Below are 24,035 nucleotides of genomic sequence, written 5' to 3'. Positions count from 1 at the left end.
TCTGCCTCTGGCTCAGGTCATGATCCCAGGGTCTTGGGATCAAGTCGCACATTGGGTTCCTTGCTCAGAGGGGAGCCTGCTTCTCCCTCTGCTTGTGTGCTCTCTGACAAATAAATAAAATCGTAAAAAAAAAAAAAAAATCATCCACCGGTGAATCATCACTACTTTTCTTCCCTTTTTGGGAGTGACACGCATGCCTGCACACACCCCCTGGGGATAAGCTATTCAAGAAATAAAATGGGTATAGTAAAACCCATGACATGCAAAACATCCCCATCCATGCTCTCTAAGCTGCATGGTGGATTCAATATTTTTTTATTTTTATCTTCTAAAAAAAAATTCCGAACACCACCAAAAATGAAAAGGAAAAAACCACTGGCAATATAAATCATATTCTAGTTTCTACATGCAAATTGTAACTATTAAATACTGAATATATGCACAGTTGTATGTTTTTATCTCTCATCAAATATATAGCACAGTACTAGGTGTGTCGCTGTGTTCTAATCTAATCAAGTGACTGAATCTATCCAAATAATACTGACTTAACTTGAATGTTCTTGAAATTCGTCATCTGGACCTGTCTTCATGAACTGCTATAAGCCACAAGATAAATATGTCTCAATTTACATCTACAGCATTATTCGTAATTAAGCTAACCATCCTATTTCAGCATCATTTAAAAAACTTCAAAAAGGTGAAGATTTGTTAACAGAGTATCTTGTTTAAAATGACATTCTCTGAAAATTATTCTAAAAGTCGAACTCTAAAACATGATCACTGAAATTAATGCTCTAGGATGTTATTAAAAGGGGATAACAATTGGTTTTATAAATTCTGATACATAGGCAGGTATCTTGTTACTATTAAACCTCTCTGATTATTATGTATTACCTACTAAGTAACTAAAATACCAGCAAGTTCCCTGAAAACTTTTAGGGACTATACAAAATGGGGTAGTTTTAAAATAGGTCCCCAAATCCTTTGGTACTTCCTCTCCATAAGAAGTGAAGTCCAATTCCCCTCTCTTTAAGTACTGGCTGGACCCAAGGAACTAGTTTCTAATGAATAAGATAAAGTAGAAGTACCAATGTACAACTTTGGTGACTAGGTCATAAAGTACACCAGGACTTCCTCCTTGCTCTCTCTTGGATAGCTCACTCCAAGGGAAACTGGCTGCCATGTTGTGAAAACATTCAAGCAGCCACTGAAGAGGCCACATAGCAAGAGACTGAAGGGCATCCACCGTAAGTCATTTGTGTGAGCCACCTTGACAGCAGATCCTCCATCCAGTTCCAATCAAGCCTGTAGCTGACTGCAGCCCTTGCCAACATCCTGAATGCAACTCACCAACACACCCTGAGCCAGAACCATGCAGTTAAGCTGCTCCCAAATTCCTGACCACTAAATTTCACAGGAATTTGTTTCACAGCAATAGATAACAAAGAGAAATAAAGAGAGTAAACTACCTTATAAAGTTCCTTCTCGTCCTTTTCTGTCTTCAACTGACACTCCAGTTGTTCTCTTTCATATTGTGCCTTCCTGAGTTTATCCTTTAAACTGAATTAAAGTAACATTAATATAGACAAAAAAATTTCATCAAAAACATTTTTGAAACATAGAGGTATTTTTTAAAACCATCAGAAATACCTGTCTAATTCAGTTTCTTTTTCAATTGCTTTGTGTGTCACTGACACAATATCTTCCTCAAGCTGGAGAGCTTTGGATGTAGCATCATTGTATCTCTTCTTAAACTCTTCATTTTCCGTTTTTAAACTTTGCGATACTTCAACAAGACCCTTAGAAACAACAATTTTTGAGAAACAATTTCTAAAACAAATTTGCTTATCTTTAAGAAATCTATGTATTCTTAAATTATTAATCCCACATCTGTCCCCTCTAGAGTTTATAAACTAAGATTAAAAACTAAACCTGAAACTGAAACATATTCAATTTTTCATATTAAACAATTATTAATTACTTTTCCAGACTTCTCATGCACCGTTTGTTAATTTCACAAACTTCTCCACCAGAGGGCAGGCAACAAAAACAAGAGAAAATTTTTTTAAATTAATCACTTTCATTTTTGACATCTTGCTTTTCAATGCTTCTCTAGTGACAAGTCAGGTTTCATATGATACTACCACAGTTAACACTTTCTCAAAAAATAAATAAATAAAATCCTTCTGGCACAGATCATTAAGTGGCACCAATAATTATACCAAAGCATTAAGATATGTGCCTGAAGCAATGTTCGTAATGATCCTGTCACTGTGACTCAGAGGCCTGAACAAATATTCAAAGAACTGAAATGAATATAAAAGTATTTCTACTTAAAACAGAATATTCTACTTTAAACAATTTTAAACAGTTTTAAAAATATTAGCACATCAAAACAATTAAGTAACTTATAAGAACTTGATCAAGCTCCTTTCTAAACCCATTTTATGATCTGTAAAATGAAGCTAAGAGCTTTTTCTCCCTAGTTTATAAAATCATGAGAATCAAATATAACAGCGCATATGGAGATACTTTGTTATGGAAAACTATACATCAAAGAACTGATAAATTAAGACAAACTGTTGTGTTAAAAAATGATTTTAAAACTTCCCACTAATGGAAGTACCATTCACCTAGGCAATAACAGAAGCTAAAGGAAATCATCATTCTTACAATTTAAAAGTAACAAATGTTATACAGTATTTATAAGCCACTTTGATTTTCATAAACTCAGCCAAATTTTTTACTTATAGGTGAAACATCACTTTAAATATACTGCTAGAATATGAAAATTGCTATGTTGCATCTACACTTCGTTAAAAAGCCCATCACAATTATGATCAGATACACTCTCTTGGTTTTATTTTTGCTCAAAGCAAATGTTTCCTTACTAAATTTGCAACATTACAGATTGTTATACAAAACTAAATGCTTTTCTGATTCCAATGACAACACCACAGAAATAAATATGCCCTCTGCTGTAAACTGTTGTCAATATCCAATGACTCTTGCAAATCTGACACATTTTTATTTGTCTTGCTGATTTATAAAGACAGCCAGAGAGATTTCTAAATAGTTTTTTTAAATTTTGTATTGTTAGTTTTACCACATGCTCTCTTGGCACTGCAAATAGGCTACAGATTTAATCCAGGTATTTCTTCCTACAAGAAAGACTAGATAGCCTAGAGGTAAAAACTAGTTTCTGAATCTGTAAATAATGAAGTTCTGTAACGGGTAAACAGCATTCTAAAAAATGTATAGGGCAAGAACTAAAGAAGATTCATAAGCAACTAAATGCAAAACATGAACTTACTGCTTTTATCTATGAGCCAGTTAACTCTACAGTGAGTCACTAATTGTAATACAACTTGACAGTCTTAGAATCTTTTCTTGGTACCCATAAAAGCACCTAATAGCTTCTCAGCATCCACACCTATTTTCTAATGGCATGAAAATGCTAGAGATTATTCTTCAGGCCTCTAGTTCTCATGTCTTGGTAAAGCATAGCATCTCCATTTGGCTAAGTCATTCTTAGCATGAAAATGACATTAAAGTCTGTAGTGTACACATGAACAACTAAAAATCTTGCTTTAAAAAACTAACTTTTAAAGAAGAATAAAATTTAGAACACAAGCTTTGAAAAACACTTGAAATTTGAGATAAATACTCATTTGGTCAATATTTGCAAATCATGCCCAAAAACATAATTCTAATATTAAAGTAAAACTTGACTAGATTAAGTTGGCTACACTGTACATCAAGATAAAAACAATTACAAAAATGGAGGCAAAAAGAGATTAAGAGATTTGGGCGTTTCAGATTCATGTAGTGAACTTCTTCCCCTCCTCTCAGGTTAAAGAATCCCTACCATGAGCCACTATTAGCAATTCCTTCAAGTCATAACTCTCAAATATGAACAACCAGAGAAAAAAATAAGCCACTTATCTGTGTGGCTAAACATGCACTAAAAATATCTAAAGTAACAGAACACACTTATTCTCATGTTTTAAAAAAGATGAACTTTGATTACAAATGAATACAACTAAAAAAAAACATTATGGACAACCATTTAGAAAAAAGTATGGTATTCTGGATTCGAATGTATACAGTGGTAAAATTTAGTAAATTAGTACCTAAATACTCCAAACAGCAAATTATTGGCAAAAGAATTATGTCATTAATGGAAATTGTGAGATTTTAAAGATTTGAGAGACAAAGAGCACGAGCAGGTGGGGGGAGGGGCAGAGGAAGAGAGAGAATCTCAAGCAGACTCCACACTAAACTCAGAGCTGGATCTTATGACCCTGAGATCAAGACCTGAGCCAAAATCAAGACCCACACACTTAACCGACTGAGCAAGGAGCCTGTTCTCCCTCTCCCTCTGCCCTTCCCCACTACCCCTGGTTCATACTCACTCTCTCTCAAATAAATACAATCTTTGAAAAAAAAAAAAAAGAATTTTAAGTTACCTCTACCCCCAACATGGGGCTTGAACTCATGACCCCTGAGATCAAGAGTTGCATGCTCTACTGCCTGAGCTAGTCAGGCACCCCAGTTGTGTGATTTTTTAAGTAACTGTGGATGGTAATCTCTTATCACATATTTGATTTACAAACATTTTCTCCCATTTTGGAATTCACTTTTCATTTTGTTGATGACTTCCTTTGTAATGTAGAAGCTTTATAGTTTGATGTAGTCTACTTGTTTATTTTTTGCTTTTGGTGTTAAATCCAAGAAATGGTTAAGACCAATGTCAAGGAGCTTATGCCCTAGGAGTTTCATGGTTTCAAGTCTTAAGTCTTTAATTCATTTTGAGTTGATTTTTGTGTATGGTGAAAGATAGTGGGTCAGTTTCATTCTTTTGCATGTGGCTGTCCAGTTTTCCTAACACCATTTATTGAAGAGATTGTACTTCCCCATTGTATGTTCTTGGCTCTTTTGTCATGAATTAGTTGACCATGTATGCATGGGTTTATTTCTGGTTTCTTTATTCTGTTCCATACAAAGATTATGAGCTAGTTTAAACTATATACTTTAAATATATTTTAAAAAGAAAGTATTATGAATTTCCTGAAACTATTACTTAGCAAATCAGGTATAAAATGAAAATTGGCCTTAAAAGAAATTTATTGATATATACACCTAAGTTATAACAATCACTCCTACAATATTAAAATAAGTCTCTACGGGGTGCCTGGGTGGCTCAGACACTTAAGCATCTGACTCGATTTCAGCTCAGGTCATGATCTCAGGGTTGTGAGATTGAGCCCTTCATTAGGCCCCATGCTGGGCGTGGAGCCTCCTTAAGATTCTCTCTCCCTCTATGGCTCCCCAATCCCACTTTAAAAAATAAATATTAAAATATTTTTAAAAATTAGGTCTTTGTATCTTTTTTCCACAATGAAAGAGTTAGAAATTCAATGATATCATTCATAGCTTCAAAACTGGTTTTTGGCAACTCCATATATTAGAGATACACACACACACACACACACACAAGCCCTGAGGCAATTCCATATATTAAGCAGTCTAAATGTCTTAAACTACCTCTGTCCAAAATTGGATATCCAATACAGTGATAAATGCAACTTTACAGAAGAGAAAGCCAAAAATAAAAGACAGCAGAAGAGATGTGCACTAGCCAGAGCCACCATAATGAGAGATCTTTCATGCTGTTCTCTCCTATACCTGTGATAACTCCCAAATGGCTGGTAGTATCTCAAGGTACCCTACCTAGTTTATAACATGCTCCTTATATTGTTTAAGCAATACTGTTTTAGTATTCTCAAAGATAATTTAGTTTAAAAATACCTTGAGGGTGCCTGGGTGGCTCAGTCAGTTAAGCATCTGCCTTCAGCTCAAGTCATGATCCCAGAGTCCTGGGATGGAGCCCTATGTTGGGCTCCCTGCTCAGCAGGGACTCTGCTTCTCCCTCTCCCTCTGCCCCTCCCCTCCACCCCCGCTCCTGTTCCCTCTCACTCACTCTCAAATAAAATCTTAAAAAAAAAATACCTTGAAGTACATCTTATATTAACATTCAAGTTAAGAATACAATTTATTCGGGCGCCTGGGTGGCTCAGTTGGTTAAGCGACTGCCTTAGGCTCAGGTCATGATCCTGGAGTCCCGGAATCGAGTCCCGCATCGGGCTCCCTGCTCAGCAGGGAGTCTGCTTCTCCCTTTGACCCTCCCCCCTCTCATGCTCTATCTCATTCTCTCTCTCAAATAAATAAATAAAATCTTTAATAAAAAAATACAATTTATTCTTTTTTTTAAGATTTTATTTATTTGACAGAGAGAGAGAGGGAGAGCAGCAGGCAGAGGGAGAAGCAGGCTCCCCGCTGAGCAGGAAGTCTGATGCAGGGCTGGATCCCAGGACCCTGGGATCATGACCTGAGCCAAAGGCAGACACTTAACAGACTGAGCCACCCAGGCACCTATGAATACAATTTATTTTATGTAAAAAACTCAATTCATAGTTTAGGCTCAAAAAACTTATACACTAAACTATAAAACTTAACAAAGTGACAGTTCATTTTAGTCCTATTTGAAAAACAAGACTCAGTATCACTGGTTCCCTGAGCCTCAGTTTTTAATCTTCTAATTTTCAAATACATATCTAGCACTCCAAAATGGAAATAAGAACACAATGAATATACCTACAAACTGCTAATCTTACGTCTGAAAAATGTAAAGTTAGGGTTAAAAAAAAAAAAGACTAACCAATATACTGGAATATCATTTGACAATAAAATGAATAAAGTACTGATGCATATTACACCATGGATGAGCCCTGGAAACATCATGCTAAGTGAAAGAAGCAGGTCACAAAGGCCATACATGATTCCATTTGTATGCAATGCCCAAAATATACAAATCCATAGAGACGGAAATTTAGCTTAGTGGTTTTGCCTGAGATTGAGGGGGAAGGAAATGGAGAATGACCACTAACAGGTACAGGTTTCTTCTGGAGTGATGACTATGTTCTAAAAGTAGGTTATGGTAATGGATGCACAATTCTGTAAATATTAATAAGAACCACTAAATTGTATATTGTGAAGTGTTGGACATTATGATATGTAAATTATAAATTAGATCTCAATAAAGCTATTTTTAAAAAAGATAAGTTCATATCTTTAGTCCCTACAGGCAGAAGTAGAGTGTCATTAAGAGCACTGAAGGAGGGCACCTGGGTGGCTCAGTTGGTTAAGCGACTGCCTTCGGCTCAGGTCATGATCCTGGAGTCCCGGGATCGAGTCCTGCATCGGGCTCCCTGCTTGGCAGGGAGTCTGCTTCTCCCTCTGACCCCCTTCCCTCTCATGCTCTCGGTCTCTCATTCTCTCTGTCTCAAATAAATAAATAAAATCTTTAAAAAAAAAAAGAGCACTGAAGGAGCCAGACTGCCTACCTCTACCACTTTACAAACTGTTCGACCACAGGCTGGTTAAGTAACCTCTCTGTGCTACCCTTGTAAAATGTGTATTTGACAATGCCTACTTTATAGAAGTAAATGAGTTAACATATGTAAACACTCAGAACAGCACCTGGCTTACATTAAGTATTACATGGGTTATTTTTATTAATCAGCCTTTTATAGTAGAGAAAAAAACACTTAAAATTGAACTAGAAATGAAGGTAAAAATTATCCTAACACAAAATTTACTTTTTTAAATCTAGGGTATACATGAATAATGGAACAAACACATCACATTAAAATACAGGCAAAATACAGTATGTAATTTATAGTTCTCAATTTTTAGATGTTATTTGGTTTGTTTTAATCTACTTTGTAATCCTACTTAATTCCTTCAAGCAGACAATTACACAACACAACCCAGAATATACTTAAGCATAACACTTAAACCAATCTGTTTTTGATAACTTTAACACATCCAATTCTTTTAATTTTCAAAATAGAATGTTCTCTCTATTGGCATTTTACAATAAAAAGTATTTATAAAAGATGAAAGATTTTATTTATAAACTTTATTATAAACATTTAACTTAGTATGTCAAGTACTGAATGGGTAACAAGCTAATCTTATTTTATAAAATAATGAAAACGCAATTAATTTCTTCTATCATGAAGAAACTGAAGGTTGCCACAGAACATTCCTAAGTTAACTATCCATTCTAAACTTTTAAGTGAAATTATAGATGATACATCATAATAGTTCTTCAGATATTCAGCAGTATATATACCCAGTACCTCAAAGAGAAGACATTTAAAATTACTCTATCAAGACTGTTTTTTTAGAATTCACACTATGGAAGAGATTTAAAATAAGTGCCAAGATATGTCATGGATTTTATAAGCCACCTAACTAAGACAAGCGATCTGTTCTAGCTGCCCAGATGAAGACTGATCTGGGAGGTGAAAAAAAGAAAAAATAAATAAATAAATAAAAGCACCCATGACTAGTAATGAAAAGAACTATTTCTCCTAGCAAGCACATTATTTTATCCCCAGAAATAAGCAGACAATTGCCAACATATAACTAAGACTTTTTTTTTTTTAAACATATATAAGTATCACTTCTAGGAACTGAGAAAAATGGTATGAATTTCATACTTTAGTTCAATTCTCTAGTTTGTCATTATGAAAACTAGTAAAATAGTATTTACTTACATTTAGTATAACAAATACCAATCTAGGTCTTTGTTTTGTTTTGTTTTTTAAAGATTTTATTAATTTACTTGAAAGAGAACATGCATGTGCTGGGGGAAGAGCAAAGAGAGAAGGAGAAGCCGACTCCATGCTGAGTGCGGAGCCCGACATGAGGCTCCATCCCGAGATCACGACCTAAGGTGAAATCAAAGAGTCTGACACTCCACCAACTGAGTCACCCAGGCACCCCAGGTCTTTTTTAAATCACCATTTTCATAGCATAGAATAGCATTTAAAAAACCACTTCCATGTACTTCATCTTCCCAGAGTACAAACCCAACACAAAAATAGCAGGGAAGAAGTCCCCTCCTAAGATTAGTGTCTGTCATCAAGATTTATGAGTTGCTGGGGCACCTGGGTGGCTCAGTCGTTAGGCATCTGCCTTCGGCTCAGGTCATGATCCCAGAGTCCTGGTATCGAGCCCCACATCAGGCTCCCCGCTCGGCGGGAAGCCTGCTTCTCCCTCTCCTACTCCCCCTGCTTGTGCTCCCTCTCTGTCAAATAAATAAATAAAATCTTAAAAAAAAAAAAAAAAAGATTTATGAGTTGCCATAAAAACTTCTCCTGTAGACCTCTTTTGGGTACAACAGCCACCATCTCCTACAAATTTTGCTTCACTAATCCCCTGACCTCAATATACCACTTTCTCAACCTAAATATGTCAGAATTAGCTCTCTTCAGAATGGTCTTATCCGTAGTGCTTAACCCTTGTCACCTGGGCAGCAGAGGTACTAGTACCTAAGACTTTAAATCTCAGCTAATACTCGACTGGACCAGAGGCATGGCCTCATGTACATGAGTAATTTCACGCAACTGAAGGCCTACCAATTCTGCCATTCCTATTCTTCCAATCATCCATTCTTCCCTTGGATTTCCAGGTGATCGAGTTGAAACCTCAAAGGCCATATTTCAGGGTATTCTTGATCTTACAGGCTAAGTACATGCTGTAATGAGGCCATTTTCATGAGTACTGTCTTCTATCTCACCTCCACCCCTCCACCTTGTAATAGAGTGAAAGAAAGAAGATTGGCATTCCACTCTGGAAAACTGCCAAATCCAGGTACAAATGAGATAAAAGTGTAAAGAATAGAGAGAACAGTGTAATAACTACACAAAAGAGCCAAGGAGTTTCAACAACTGAATAAATCATTCATCTGAATGTCCTAACAATCAAGGTAGGCACATATACTATATTTTAATATTTGGTATACCTGCTTATACTGCACGATACTCTTACTGCAGGATTCTAAGTATTCCCCCAAGAGGAAAAAGGGGAACTAACTGCATCTTTTAAACTAAAAAAGCTAATGGTAATAAAAACAAATGTTATAGATGTTTATAAGGAGATTTACAATTGTACACATTGCTTGATATTATGTTTACCATCTAACTCAAAAGAGTACTCCTTTAACTGACAACAAGTCAAGAGAAAATCTTTTCAGAATTTAATCCCTTATTTATGTAAATTACCTCTGGTCAGGTGTGCAATTTATAACCACCCTGCTGGAGTATAAAAATTAGTGAAAATCACTGCACTGCTGGTTCAAGTAACAAGTAATTGCTCTAGGCCTTGTTGGACAAAAGAATGAAACAACAGAAAACAATAGGTTAATTAACAATAGGTTAATCCTGTAAAAAGACCTAAGAATATCTAACTAGTTATAAGTGAGATTATGAAACGTATTATCGTAATCTGTGTCAAAACTAACAAATTACTTTTCTTGGGAAAATAACAAGTCAATGACTAGGTGATTGCTTTTTTTTTTAATTGTTTTCACCTACTAAATTAAATCCATTTGTATTTCTAATGAAACTATACTGTTTTATACGTATACTTCTTTATGTGTTTTTTTAGGATAATTTACAGCATTTCTCACATCATGGATTTCAAAATTTTGTCTAATACTACACCTTATTTCATTGAATTGTTTTGAAAGGTAATTTTAACTACTTTGTTCTATCTTCCCCTTATTCACTATTTATCACTCCTAATTATATTTCCAAACCCTCTCCCCAAATCAATCAATTATTCCATAATTAGATGGAAAGCATATAGAAACAGTTGTCAGGAACTACCTCATCAAGCCTGGTACCAAATAATCTAAAAGTATTTTAACCATTTGCAACATAAAAGAAGCTACAGCAGAAAATTGATAGGAACTAACCTATTCTTCTGTAAGTATGTATCTAAATGCCATTTTTTTAAGAACAGTTTTTACTTGCTTTAACTGGTTCAGTTCTAGAAAAAGTGGGTTTCAGACAATATACTATCAATTCCAATCAGTTACATAAAACACAACTAACCTTTTGCTCTGCCTGCAGTTGGTCACATCTTTCTTTCTCATGGTTAAGTTCTCTTTCTAATCTTCCAATTTGTTCTCGAAGTTGTGTTGTTTCTTTTTCCAGAACAGCAATTAACTTTAACAGTTCTTCTTTTTCTTTCATGGTTTTCTCAATTTTCAACTGTAAAACAAAAAACTCAAATTGATTTTTCTAGAATCCTAAAATGTTATTCAGTTTTCCATTTCAAAAAAATAGTGAAGAAATTCATAAAAAGAACTCTTACATACAATCTACGTCATGAATCATACATGTAAATAAAAATTCATGAATCATAAATTTAAACCTTCTTTTGGTTGGGCAAAAGAGAACATTAAAACAAGATATAAAATCAGGGGCACCTGGGTGGCTCAGTTAAGCATCTGCCTTTGATTCGCGTCATGATCCCAGAAGACTGGGATGGAGCCCCGCATTCTGTTCCCTACCCAGTGGAGAGTCTGCTTGCCCCTCCCCCGACCTGTGTGTCCACGTGCTCACTCACACTCTCTTAAATAAAATCTTTAAAAATAAAAGAAGGTATAAAATCAGTAAATTTTACTATGAAGTTGCCTGCTAGTCAATTTTCAAATTAGTAGCAAAACTAAGGCATATTGTTTCATAGTTGACTTAATTCTGGGTTTTTCTTGAATAATACTCAAGATAAAAATGTGTGCCTCTTCTTAAATGCAAAGCTATGAGATATCTTTGACTCTATTAAGAACTTCCTTACAGGGGTGCCTGGGTGGCTCAGTCATTAAGCATCTGCCTTCAGCTCGGGTCGTGATCTCAGGGTCCTGGGATGGAGCCCCGCATCGGGCTCCCTGCTCGGCAGGAGGCCTGCTTCTGCCTCTCCCACTCCCCCTGCTTGTGTTCCCTCTCTCGCTGTCAAATAAATAAAATCTTAAAAAAAAAAAAAAAAAAAGAACTTCCTTACATGTTACATAAGGCCTTCATCTATGGCATTACTCTTAAAAGTTTTGGTATTAAGTAGTAACAGTTGCTCTATTTATAATGGTCTCTATTTGGCTAAATTAAAACAAACTTAAAGTAACTGCAAATTTTAGCACAAAAATGCAGACTGTAACAATAAATTAACAATGTAATTGATTTTTATGGGAACACTAATAGTAACAATTCAGGAAAACCTATACTCCACGATTCTAAAAAATTACTCATTAAAGGACCTAATATAGTAGTAAATAAAATGGTTAACATTTCTCTTAGAATAAAAAGTCTTTGATTTTAACAGAGGAATAATGAAGACTCGGAGGGAAAATTTCACAAAGGAGGCATCATTTAGCTAAAATAAAATGTTTTCCTGGTACACTAAGTTAGTTCTCCAGGGTCATGGAATCAAAGTGACTAAACTCTAAAATGGGTCTTATGAAAGCTCAGGAGCTGCAAATTTTTATTATGACTCTTCTATCTCTTCCATCAGACCAAATGAAAACATTAGGAGTAAAATGACCTCAAAAATAAACTTCTTTTATACCTTATTTTTTAAAAAACACCTTTTGGCTCTAAACTTTCTGGCAGCTTAAAAGTGAAAATATATCCTGACATAGTACAATAGAAACATTATGAAAGAACCAATTTGTCCCTGTGATTCATTTAATTGACACATACCTTCTGAAGAGTTTACTGAATCTTTTTTTTTTTTTTTTTTTAAAGATTTTATTTATTTGACAGAGAGCGACACAGCGAGAGAGGGAACACAAGCAGGGGGAGTGGGAGAGGGAGAAGCAGGCTTCCCACCAAGCAGACAGCCCAATGCGGGGCTCGAACCCAGGACCCTGGGATCATGACCTGAGCCGAAGGCAGATGCTTAACGACTGAGCCACCCAGGTGCCCCAAGAGTTTACTGAATCTTAAGTAGAATTTTAAAAAGGAATTCAAATTAGATAACGTATAGAAGTCTAATTCCTGCCTCCAATTTTGTATTTGAAATCTTTCAAGCATACAAAAGTTAAAATTTTAAATCAACACTCATCACCTAAATTCACTAATTATTAGTATTTCACCATGTTTACTTCATATCCCTTTATCACTTGCTTATGCTTTTTGTGTTTTTTGCTAAACCATCTGAAACTGCAGACACTTCACCCCTAAGTACTCAGAGCAAGCATCTCCTAAAAAGGACAGTCTCCTTTCAAATACTACCACTATCATAAATAAGAAAATTAACAATAACTTTGTAATATCCAATGGATAGTTCATAGTTATTTATCTCCCACTATCCCCCCAAAATATCTATTTTTTAAATTCTAAGATCCAATCAAGGTTCACATATCAAGTGGAAAAAAAAAAAAAAGACATAACCCTTCAATGTCAACAGTTGATGAATGTGGAAATTTAAAAGACTTGTCAAAAAATTGGTCAGAATAAAAATATTTTATCTTAGCAATTAGCACATAAGAGACAGCAACTTAAATTTTCTTTATAAAGTACCTCTTATGAATAGGAAGAAGTGAAATAAATTGTGTAATGTCCCAATTAACTTAGAAAAGGAATATGAGAAAGATATAGATGCCTAAATGCCTGTTGTTTTTGGAGGCCCTGAAATCAGGGTGGTCTAACAAGTATTCAAAAAACTGCAATATAAATGCTAACTGCATTCTTTTTAAGAGCTAGGCTTGTTCCACCATCTTTGACTAGCATTCAAATACCAGGCTAAAAACCTTGATCATCAGGCAGTTGTCACCACAAAATGTTTTAGTCACCCTATAAAAGTTACATTTCTTTATTTAAGATAAGAAAGGAATTTCTGGAAGGGGAAGGGAAGATATAGAAGAATTCACAATAAAAAATGATTGGTTCCTTCTAACCTTCTTAGTTTGACTATCTAATAAAAGTATTATATCTATGACCTTATCTTTTTTCTCTCGTCTGTTTTTGAAGATAAATAAAATAAAATCAAAGGCATAAATTAATATTTACATATAAAAAACAACCATCTGACTATAAAGAGAAAGCAATGACCTGCCAGATTAAATACAAATGTAAATTAACCAAAAATATAGAATGAACCAAATAAGATGTTTCTCACAGAAATTCAAATGAAACATTCTAGTTTTTTAGGTTTAAAGATACTAAAATCTTGAAATAAGAATATTGTTCTAGTTTGTCCTTCAATAATTACTAAAATTTAAGACATAAGGCATTATTAGACTATCTGTACAGTAAATTTCTATTGGAGCCAATGCAATGCCTCCCAAATAGTCAATTAAAAAAATATAAAGCTTTTCACGTTTTCTCTTTAAATTATGATTAACCCACAATACTCATTTGATAAAATGAACAAGGAAATCATTCTAAATGCTCAACCTAAACTCAGACTCGAATCTTCCCTGATTCACTGCCACACTTGGAATAGAGCATGCTTGTGGTACAGTGAAATGAAGTTCACATCGAATTACAGTTAGGTTTATTACTTTATACACCACCTTCACAACCCAAATCTGTACTATTCTATAATCAATGGATTAGGCAACCACTAAAGAAGAAAAGTTAGTGTAAGGTAACATTAGGAAAGCTTTAAATCTAACCCAATAGTTATTTACTGCACATCTACTATGCACAAAATACTGATAGGCCCTAGGGGCAGTCCCTGCACAGTGCAATCAATAACCTGTGACAGGAAGAAATTTAAAACATTTCAAAAACAACACTCTCAGTTTACCATTTTAGTTAAAAACCATTTGATTCTCAGGTTATTCTTCTGAATTTTTTAAATGCCAACATGAGCTTTGTTCTTAAATTATCTATAAATCATTAGCTCATTGTTGGTACCAACCTCAAGAAGGCCAGCTTTTGTGGTCACCACCAACATGTCAGAATTTCCTTCATCTTCCATAGTAAGTAACTCTTCAACTGGAGAAGAAGCTCGAAACTGGAAAGGTGTACTTGCTCCACGAATTTCACCCTTATGTGTAACATAACAGAACTGATAAAATTCTCCATCATCATTTGGAAGGTAATATCCTAAAAGAAAGTTAATAAAAAATATTAAACTTCCTATTATGAAGTTAACGGTCCCCCCCCCCCCAATTTAACATTATTTGCCATCTCCACTCATTCCCGACCTGTTCTAGGCACACAGAGGCTTTCCTCTTATCAAAACTAGACTCTCCCTGGGGCGCCTAGGTGGCTCAGTCGTTAAGCATCTGCCTTCGGCTCAGGTCATGATCCTGGGGTCCTGGGATCGAGTCCTGCATGGGGCTCTCTGCTCAGCGGGAAGCCTGCTTCTCCCTCTCCCACTCCCCCTGCTTGTGTTCCCTCTCTCACTGTGTCTCTGTCAAATAAATAAATCTTTAAAAAAAAACAAAAACAACAAAAAAAACTAGACTCTCCCTTCTTCTGTAAACATGCTCTAATTTCTCTTAGCTCTAAATTTATCCTCCCTGAATATCCTTTCTGTTTATCTTCACTAGGGCAAAACCAACTTATCTGAGAAAGTCACATATATGTTTTTCTTTCCTTCTTTTTTTTTTTTAAGATTTATTTGAGAGAAAGAGAGAGGGAGTGAGCCCATGAGCGAGACGGGGAGAGGAAGAGAGAATCTCAAGCAGACTCCACGCTGAGTGCAGAACCCAATACAGGGCTCAATCCCACGACCCTGAGACCAACCCGAGCCAAAACCAAGAGTTGGACACCCAACCAACTGTGCCGCCTAGGTGCCCCAACACACATGCTTTTCAATGAGAAAAAGACTGGAGGAGGAGCAAGGTAAGACCCAGCACAAAATCGAGGAGGACTGCAGGTAGGAAGGTCATTTAAAGAAATATTCCCTCAAATTTGACATTCATTACATGAAACAAAGATATTAACAAAAGGAATATGTGGTATGTGAACTGTGTAAAAGAAAGGAGGAAGAAGTCCACCAGTGCAGCAGAATAAAAATAAGCACCGGAACCACACAGCTTTATTCTGGAATTCCAGCTCTACTACTAGCCATTAGTAACTCAACCTCCCTGAGCCCCAGTTTCTTATCTGTAAAAGAGCTATGAAGACATCTATCTCATAGCTCCTAATTATCTATAATGTACTTATACCATGTAGCCCACTATCTGACAAATATGTGTTTGATATTTGTTCCTTCTTTCTGCATCTCTTACACTCTTTTAAATTTTGCTAATTATCCTTGCTCAAAATTAAACTTTCCTTCTCTCCAAAGCTCCCACAGTATTTTTTACATTAAAAAAACTCCACCTATACTATCAATTACCACTGGTAATATACATGCTTTATATGCTCTATCAAGAACTCAGAAATACTGAGGGCAGATAAATAATATGTACAAAAATTCTAGCATCCCCCATAATGACTTGTAAAAAGGAAGCATCCAGTGGTGGTGAAATGAATATATAAAGATCAATACAGGGGCACCTGGGTGGCTCTGTGGGTTAAGCATCTGCCTTCACCTCAGGTCATGATCCCGAAGTCCTGGGATCGAGCCCCAAATTGGGCTCCCTGCTCAGTAGGGAGGCTGCTTCTCCCTCTGCCCCTCCCCCTGCTCATGCACCCTCTTTCACTCTTTCTCTCAAATAAAATCTTTTAAAAATTAAAATTAAAAAAATAAAGATCACTACATTCACCTTATCTTGAATATTCCTATCTATCCAAAAACCTCTTATCAATACACCTGTTTTTCATAACTTGAAATTTTCAGCATTATTATATCTACTTCACTTGATTTCATTTGTTAAAAAATAGCTAACCTTCTTCCTTAGAAACAGGAGGGAGGAGAAAATACAAGATAAGCCTCGAACATCTTGTGGTGCTTGAAAGAAAGAAGTCCTCAAAAAAAGAATTCAAAGTGGCAGGAGGGTGGAGGGAATGTCAAAAAATACAGGAGCCCGCCTGATGGAGCTCGCAATGGCCAAAGAAAGCTGGAATAATTGGAGCAACAAAAAAACGGTACTATCAGACTTTATTCCATAGCAGAAAATAAATATCCATGAGTCCATTGGGAAGGAGACAACTCCTAATAACCCCAAATAATAAATGTGCAATCAATGAAAATAGAAAATCATCAGGCAAACACAGTAAAAACTGTTTTAAGAAAGATCTACTGAGAGATACTAAAATTAGTGGGTGAAAGTTGGGAGGAAAAACAAGGTATTTCCTTACTCTCTAACTCCCCTGTAAGATTCATTATTTACAAAAGGAAAAATACTAACTTTACAGTAGAAAAACCCAGCAGACACCAAATGATCAAGATTAAAATCACTGGCAATGAGATATGAACATCAAGTATCCCTGATACAATGCACTATAAAGAGTACAACAGCACTTGTATGGCATTCTTCCTAAAAATGTATAACCTCAATCGAATCATGAAAAAACACCAGCACAAAAAGAGGAACATGCTACTCTCCCCGCGCCCAAAACACACTAAACAATAATACTATTCAAAAGGGGCGTGTGGGTGGCTCAGTCGGTTGGGTGTCTGCCTTGGGCTCCCACCCTAGTCTCAGGGTCCTGGGATTGAGACCCACATCCTGCTTCTCCCTCTCTGTCTCTACCTGTCACTCCCCCTTACTTGTGCCCTCGCTCACACTCTGTCAAACAGATACAATCTTTTTTTTTTTTTTTTTAAAGATTTTATTTATTTATTTCAGAGAGAGAGCATGAGAGGGGGAAGGGTCAGAGGGAGAAGCAGACTCCCTGCTGAGCAGGGAGCCCAATGCGGGACTCGATCCGGGACTCTAGGAGCATGACCTGAGCCGAAGGCAGTCGCTTAACCAACTGAGCCACCCAGGCGCCCAAACAGATACAATCTTTAAAAATAATACTACTACTCTTCAAAAAGATAAAAGTCATGAAAGACAAGGACAGAATGAGGAACTGTCACAAACTGGAGGAGATAAGAAGATAACACAATTAAATGCAAAGTGGGATTCTGGACTGGATCCAGGAACAGAAAAAAGAACATTATTAGAAACAGTAAATCTGAATAAGGTTACTATAGTCACTCATACAAGTGTTAAATGTTAAAATGTGTAAAATGTTAAATTCCAGTTTTTTAAATAAAGGTACTATGTAAAATGCTAACATTAAGGGAAGCTGGGTAATGTGTATACAGAAATTCTGTGTACTGTTTTTGCAACTTTACATCCGCAAAATTATTTTAAAATACAAAGTTTAAAAAAGAGTAATACGGGGATGGCTGGGTGGCTCAGTCAGTTAAGGGTCCAACTCTTCATTTCAGCTCAGGTCATATTCTCAGGGTCGTGAGAGATCAAGCCCCTCATTGGGCTCCACAATGCGTGTGGAGCCTGCTTGGGATTCTCTCTCCCTCTCTCCTCTCCCCCCCACCTACCCCCCATCCCTCATGCTCGCTCTTAAAGAAAAAAAAAAAGGTAACTTAGGAGTAGATTTGGCAATATATTTTTAAAAGTTTTTAAAAACCCCACCATCCTAATATGTACAAATAAATTTATTAAGCCATGGCTGAGTAACTTAAATGGCCACTAGAATTACTTTAAAAGTTTAAATAGAAAAAATATATATACTCTGACTAATCAGCTCCAGTATCATGACATTCGAAATTCTATAAACTAGATATTCAAGGTCTGATCAATCTCACAAAAATAACCCACTAATAAATAGTTCAAATCCATTTGAGATACAAGACCTAGTTATTCAGAGTTGCAATTTAAAGCCATCTAGAAAAATCTCTCATCGGATTAATAACATTGAAAATAAAATAGTAAAGCAATCAAATTACGACAAGGGTCCATATAGAAAAAGAATTGTATTTACGAATTTTTGTTAGTTGTTCTGAGTTTTGCATTTCAAGATTCTCATGACTCATTCACAAAATAAGCAAAGTGATTTTGGATTATGCTTAAAATCTCTTCTAGCTCTAATACTCCATGAGTAAGTTTTTCATGACTCTATCCTGACCTCTTTATGTAACAAATGAGTTCTAGGCAGGCAGAAGCTTTTATTTCTGAATTTCAAAGTAAAAATTAACATGATGAATTTTCAAAAACTTGGAAAACTTACTGCCTTTATGCTTAGCTCCCATTGAAAATGTTCTCAAAGTATAAATAAATCAAATGCGCTTTTTTTTTTTTCCAAACTGCTTTTAAACTTCTTGGTAGATCACTAGTAAAGTCATTAGTCACTGTAACAAACTGAGTAAATTAGTTTAAGAAAATTAATCACATCAAAAATGCCTGGAAATAAACCCACAATTTTTAAGAAAAAATATCTTGGGGCACCTAGGTGGCTAAATCAGTTAAGTGTCCTACTTTGGCTCACGTCATAATCTCAGGGTCCTGGGATTCTGAGTCAGGCTCCCTGCTCAGCAGGGAGTCTCTCTGCCCTACCCCATGCTTGTGCATGCACTCTCTCAAATAAAATCTTAAAAAAATCTTAAAAACAAAATCAGTTCCAATATACACATTTGAATTTGATTATCTAAAAAGAGGCTATGAGTTAAAAGATAAACCAGATACATAATTTACATCATTTCTTAATCCATAAAACATTATGAGGACCTAAATCTTGGCCTGTATTACAGTACAAATTTTATCCTCTGAATGTTTCTTGACATGGTACATAACAAAATTTTTTTATATGCTAGTTCCACGTGGTCACATTGCCAAATGATTTTCACACCAAACATACACAAACCTCAGAATAAAGTTTTTTTGAAAAACAAACCACTAAAATACGAACTATGCCAACACCAAATACTGGCAAAGACGCAGAAGAACAAGAACTCTCATTCAATGCTGATGGGAATGCCAAATGGTATTATCACTTTGGAAAACAGTTTGGTGGTGTCTTACAAAACTAAACATACCACATGATCCAGCAATTGCACTCATTGGTATTTACCCAAATGAGTGGAAAATTTATATCCATATAAAAACCTGTCAACGTATGTCTGTAGCAGCTTTATTCACAACTGACAAAACTTGGAAGCAGCTAAGGTGTCCTTTAACAGACAAATGAACAAACTGTTAGACCCATTCAATAGAGTATTATTGCTTCCTTTGCAGTTCTCTGTTTTTTTTTTTTTAATTTAAAGATTTCTTTATTTGAGAGAGAGAGAGCACACTCCCATGACAGAGCGAGTCTAGAGCACAAGCAGGGGGGAGGGGTAGAGGGAGAAGCAGATTCCCCACTGAGCAGGGAGCGTGATGCGGGACTTAATCCCAGGACCCTGAGACCATGACCTGAGCCGAAGGCAGACGCTTAACCAACCAAGCCACCCAGGCACCCCTAGTTCTCTGCATTTTATGTGCATTACAATATCATACTAAGACAGCATTCATTAGCTTCAACAGACCAAAAAGAATCCATAGCATAAATAAGGCTAACAATTTGCTTTAATATAATCCAAAAATCAGTGCAATTATAATACAAAGATCACTCTGAAGCAAAGTCTGTGACAGACTTCTAAATTAAGAGTATTTAATTCTGTATATAATGCCAAGCTAAGATAAGAATAAATTTCATATTATTCCCTTACATATATTTTATAAGCAACTGCTCTATAAACCCTGTTAACTATCGTTGTGGTTTTCATATAGAATTATTTTTCTCACTCTAATTTGCTATATTATTCTAATATCAGTAATAGTTTCTCATCTGAAAAAAAATCATCCAAAGTAAAGATCTGGAAAGAAACTCACTCTTCAATGAAAAGCAAAAAAAAAAAAAAAAAAAAAACCCTTTTAAATGTCCACATAAAATACGTATCCTACACTACATATTTACATTCTATGACTTTTGCTAAACAAAGATACGAATTTTTCCACTTTGATATGTTGGACATGCCTAAGTAGACCATTACAATGGAGAACAACATTTTTAATGGCAAGAAAACATCAAATTTCATCAAGTTCTGCAGTTCTCAGTTCTTACCTTGAAATGCTAATACACAATTAACTGTTGATCCTTCTACGTAATGTTCAGGCATAGGAGACCATAAAAATGTGTAATAATCACGAGCAGTACTCCATCCAACCTAAAGGAAAATAACAAAAATACAGAGATTGTATTTTAATATTAGAGTGATGTCTTATAGCATATTGTTTTTTATTGCATCCTAAAGTTAAAACATGTGTTACTATGTTTACAAATCATTGAGTATTTTAACAAGCATGTCAAATTTTTATGATTTTTATTAAGCTATAACCTAATGTTATAAAAATCTATATAAATTGAACAGTAGAGTTTCTATTATGTATTAAAATGCAATCTGATACCCAATTTCTCAAGAAAAATCTTAGCATGCACGTGATCAAATATACTTACGCTTCCGTTAAAATTTGATTTCACTAAACATTAAGGGTTTTCTTTTTTTTTTTTTTTTTAAAGCAGGGCTCGAACTCATGACCCAAACCTAAGCCGAGATCAAGAGGCATTCACTTAATAGCTTGAGCCACCCAGGTGCCCCTTCATTAAACGTTAAGTTTCTAAAACTTACTATTTTATGTCTCAAATTTCAGTATAACCAGATTTTCCACTCTACCTTAAATGTGTTAACTTCACTAATCTCTCACGCCAAGTCTTACCTGCAGCCAATTGGTAAGTTTTATAAAAAGTCCTTTATTACCAAGATATTTATATATACAAATAGAAAACCTATGTCCCACATATATCTAAAACATTTTCAACTTATTAAATGTATATATTACAGATTTCAGTCTATATTTTCTAGATGAATTATACTGTGTTAAATACTGAATATTAAAGATGTTTAAAACAGGTACACACAAAACTCATTTTATTGTGCTTCACAGATACTGTTTTACAAAGTGAAGGTTTGGGATAATCCTGAATCAAACAAGTCTTTTTTTTTTTTTTTTTAAGATTTTATTTATTTATTTGAGAGAGAGAATGAGAGCGAGCACATGAGAGGGGGGAGGGCCAGAGGGAGAAGCAGACTCCCTGCCGAGCAGAGAGCCCGATGCGGGACTCCATCCAGGGACTCCAGGATCATGACCTGAGCCGAAGGCAGTCGCTTAACCAACTGAGCCACCCAGGCGCCCCTGAATCAAACAAGTCTTTCAGTGCAATTTTCCCAACAGCATTTGCTTACCTCATGGCTCTGTATCACATTTTGGTAATTCTCTGAATATTTCAAACTTTTTCATTATTATCGTATTTGTTATGGTGATCTACAACCAGTGATCTTCGACGTTACTATTATAATTGTTCTGGAGTATCACAGACCACACCCATATAAGATGATGAACTTAATATACATGTTTTGACTGCTCCACTGACTGGCCATTACCCCATCTTTCTCTTCTCGGGCCTCCTTATTCCCTGAGACTCAACAATATTGAAATCAGGCCATTTAGGGGCACCTGGGTGGCTCAGTTGGTTAGGCATCTGCCTTCGGCTCAGATCATGATCCCAGAGTCCTGGGATCGAGCCCCACATCAGGCTCCCTGCTCAGTGGAGAGCCTGCTTCTCCCTCTCCCTCTGCCACTCCCCCTGCTTGTGCTCTGTCAATTTTTTTTCTTAATTTTTTAAAAAAGGGAATTAGACCATTTATTAAATCTACAGTGGCCTCAAAGTCTTCTCAAAGGAAAAGACAGCTCTCACTCTTAAAATCAAAGCTAGAAATGATTAAGCTTAGTGAGGAAGGCATGTCAAAAGCCAAGACAGGCTGAAAGCTAGGTCTCCTGCACCAAACCATATTAAGGCAGCAAAGGAAAGGTTCTTTAAGTTCTTAAGCCTTTTTTTTTAAATTAATTTATTTGACAGAGAGAGACACAGCAAGAGAAGGAACACAAGCAGAACACAAGAGAAGGAACACAAGAGCAGCAGGTAGAGGGAGAAACAGGCTCCCCGCCAAGCTGGGAGTCCGACGTGGGGCTCGAGCCCAGGACCCTGGGATCATAACCTGAGCTGAAGGCAGATGCTTAACGACTGAGCCACCCAGGCACCCCAAAAGAAAGGTTCTTGAAGAAAATAAAAGTGCTACTCCAGTGAACACATGAATGATAAGAAGCAAAACAGCCCTAATGCTGATATGGAGAAAGTTTTAGTGGTCTGAATAGAAAAATCAAACCAGCCACAACACTCTCTCAAACCAAAGCCTAATCCAGGACAAGGCCCTATCTTATCTTCAATCCTATTAAGACTGAGAGAAGTGAGGAAGCTACAGAAGTTTGAAGCTAGCAAAGGTTGGCTCATGAGATTTATAGAAAGCATCTCCATAAGAAAGAAGTGTAAAGTGAAGCCGCAAATACTAACGTAGAAGCTGCTGCATCATATTATCCAGAAGATCTAGCTATGATAATTAATGAAGGTGGCTACACTAAATAACAGATTTTCCATGTAGATGAAACAGTCTTATGTTGGAAGAAGCCACCTAGGACTTCACAGCTAGAGGGAAAAGTCAAAGCCTGGCTTCAAAGGACAAGCTGACTCTTGCTAAGGGCCAATGCAGCTGGTAATTTTAAGTTGAAACCAGTAATACTCATTTACCCTCTCAAAAATTCGAGGCCCGTTAAGAATTATGCTAAATCTACGCTGCCTGTGCTCTGTAAATGGAACAAAGCCTGTATGATGGCACATCTGTCTACAACATGGTTTACTAAATATTTTAAGCCCACTGTTGAGACCTACCGCTCAGAAAGAAAACATTCCTTTCAAAATCCTACTGCTCATTCACAAAGCAGCTGTTTACTCAAGAGCTCTGATGGAGATATACAACAAGGTTAAGGTTGTTTTCATGCCTGATAATACAATATCCATTCCGCAGCCCACAGATCAAGAGTAATTTAGACTTGCAAGTCTTACTATTTAAGAAATACATTTTGGGCGCCTGGGTGGTCCAGTTAAGCATCTGCCTTCGACTCAAGTCAAGATTCCAGGGTCCTGGGATCAAGTCCCACATTGAGCTTCCTGCTCAGCAGGGAGCCTGATGTGGGACTCGATCCCGGGACTCCAGGATCATGACCTGAGCCGAAGGCAGTCGCTTAACCAACTGAGCCACCCAGGCGCCCTCTAATAAATAAATAAAATCTTTAAAAAAAAATACATTTTGTAAGGCTGTAGCTGCTATAGGTAGTG

At 36.1% G+C, this 24,035-nt stretch overlaps 1 protein-coding gene across 3 annotated transcripts in view; it reads right to left on the bottom strand.

Annotated features, from left to right (window-relative positions):
* TAX1BP1 (Tax1 binding protein 1) overlaps positions 1-24,035 on the bottom strand; it is an 85,323-nt gene that overhangs the window by 48,670 nt on the left and 12,618 nt on the right. For all 3 annotated transcript variants that reach the window (XM_021689614.1, XM_021689615.2, XM_044919965.1), the window contains 5 exons: positions 20,868-20,970; positions 14,779-14,966; positions 10,971-11,129; positions 1,651-1,799; positions 1,470-1,560 (listed from right to left, as the gene is read on the bottom strand). In XM_021689614.1, the coding sequence (XP_021545289.1) occupies positions 1,470-1,560; positions 1,651-1,799; positions 10,971-11,129; positions 14,779-14,966; positions 20,868-20,970 (690 nt within the window). The remainder of the gene's footprint in view (positions 1-1,469; positions 1,561-1,650; positions 1,800-10,970; positions 11,130-14,778; positions 14,967-20,867; positions 20,971-24,035) is intronic.

Source organism: Neomonachus schauinslandi, chromosome 12 (genome assembly GCF_002201575.2).
Source record: "Neomonachus schauinslandi chromosome 12, ASM220157v2, whole genome shotgun sequence".
Lineage (NCBI taxonomy): Eukaryota > Metazoa > Chordata > Mammalia > Carnivora > Phocidae > Neomonachus > Neomonachus schauinslandi.
This window is presented reverse-complemented; position numbering and strand designations above follow the sequence as displayed.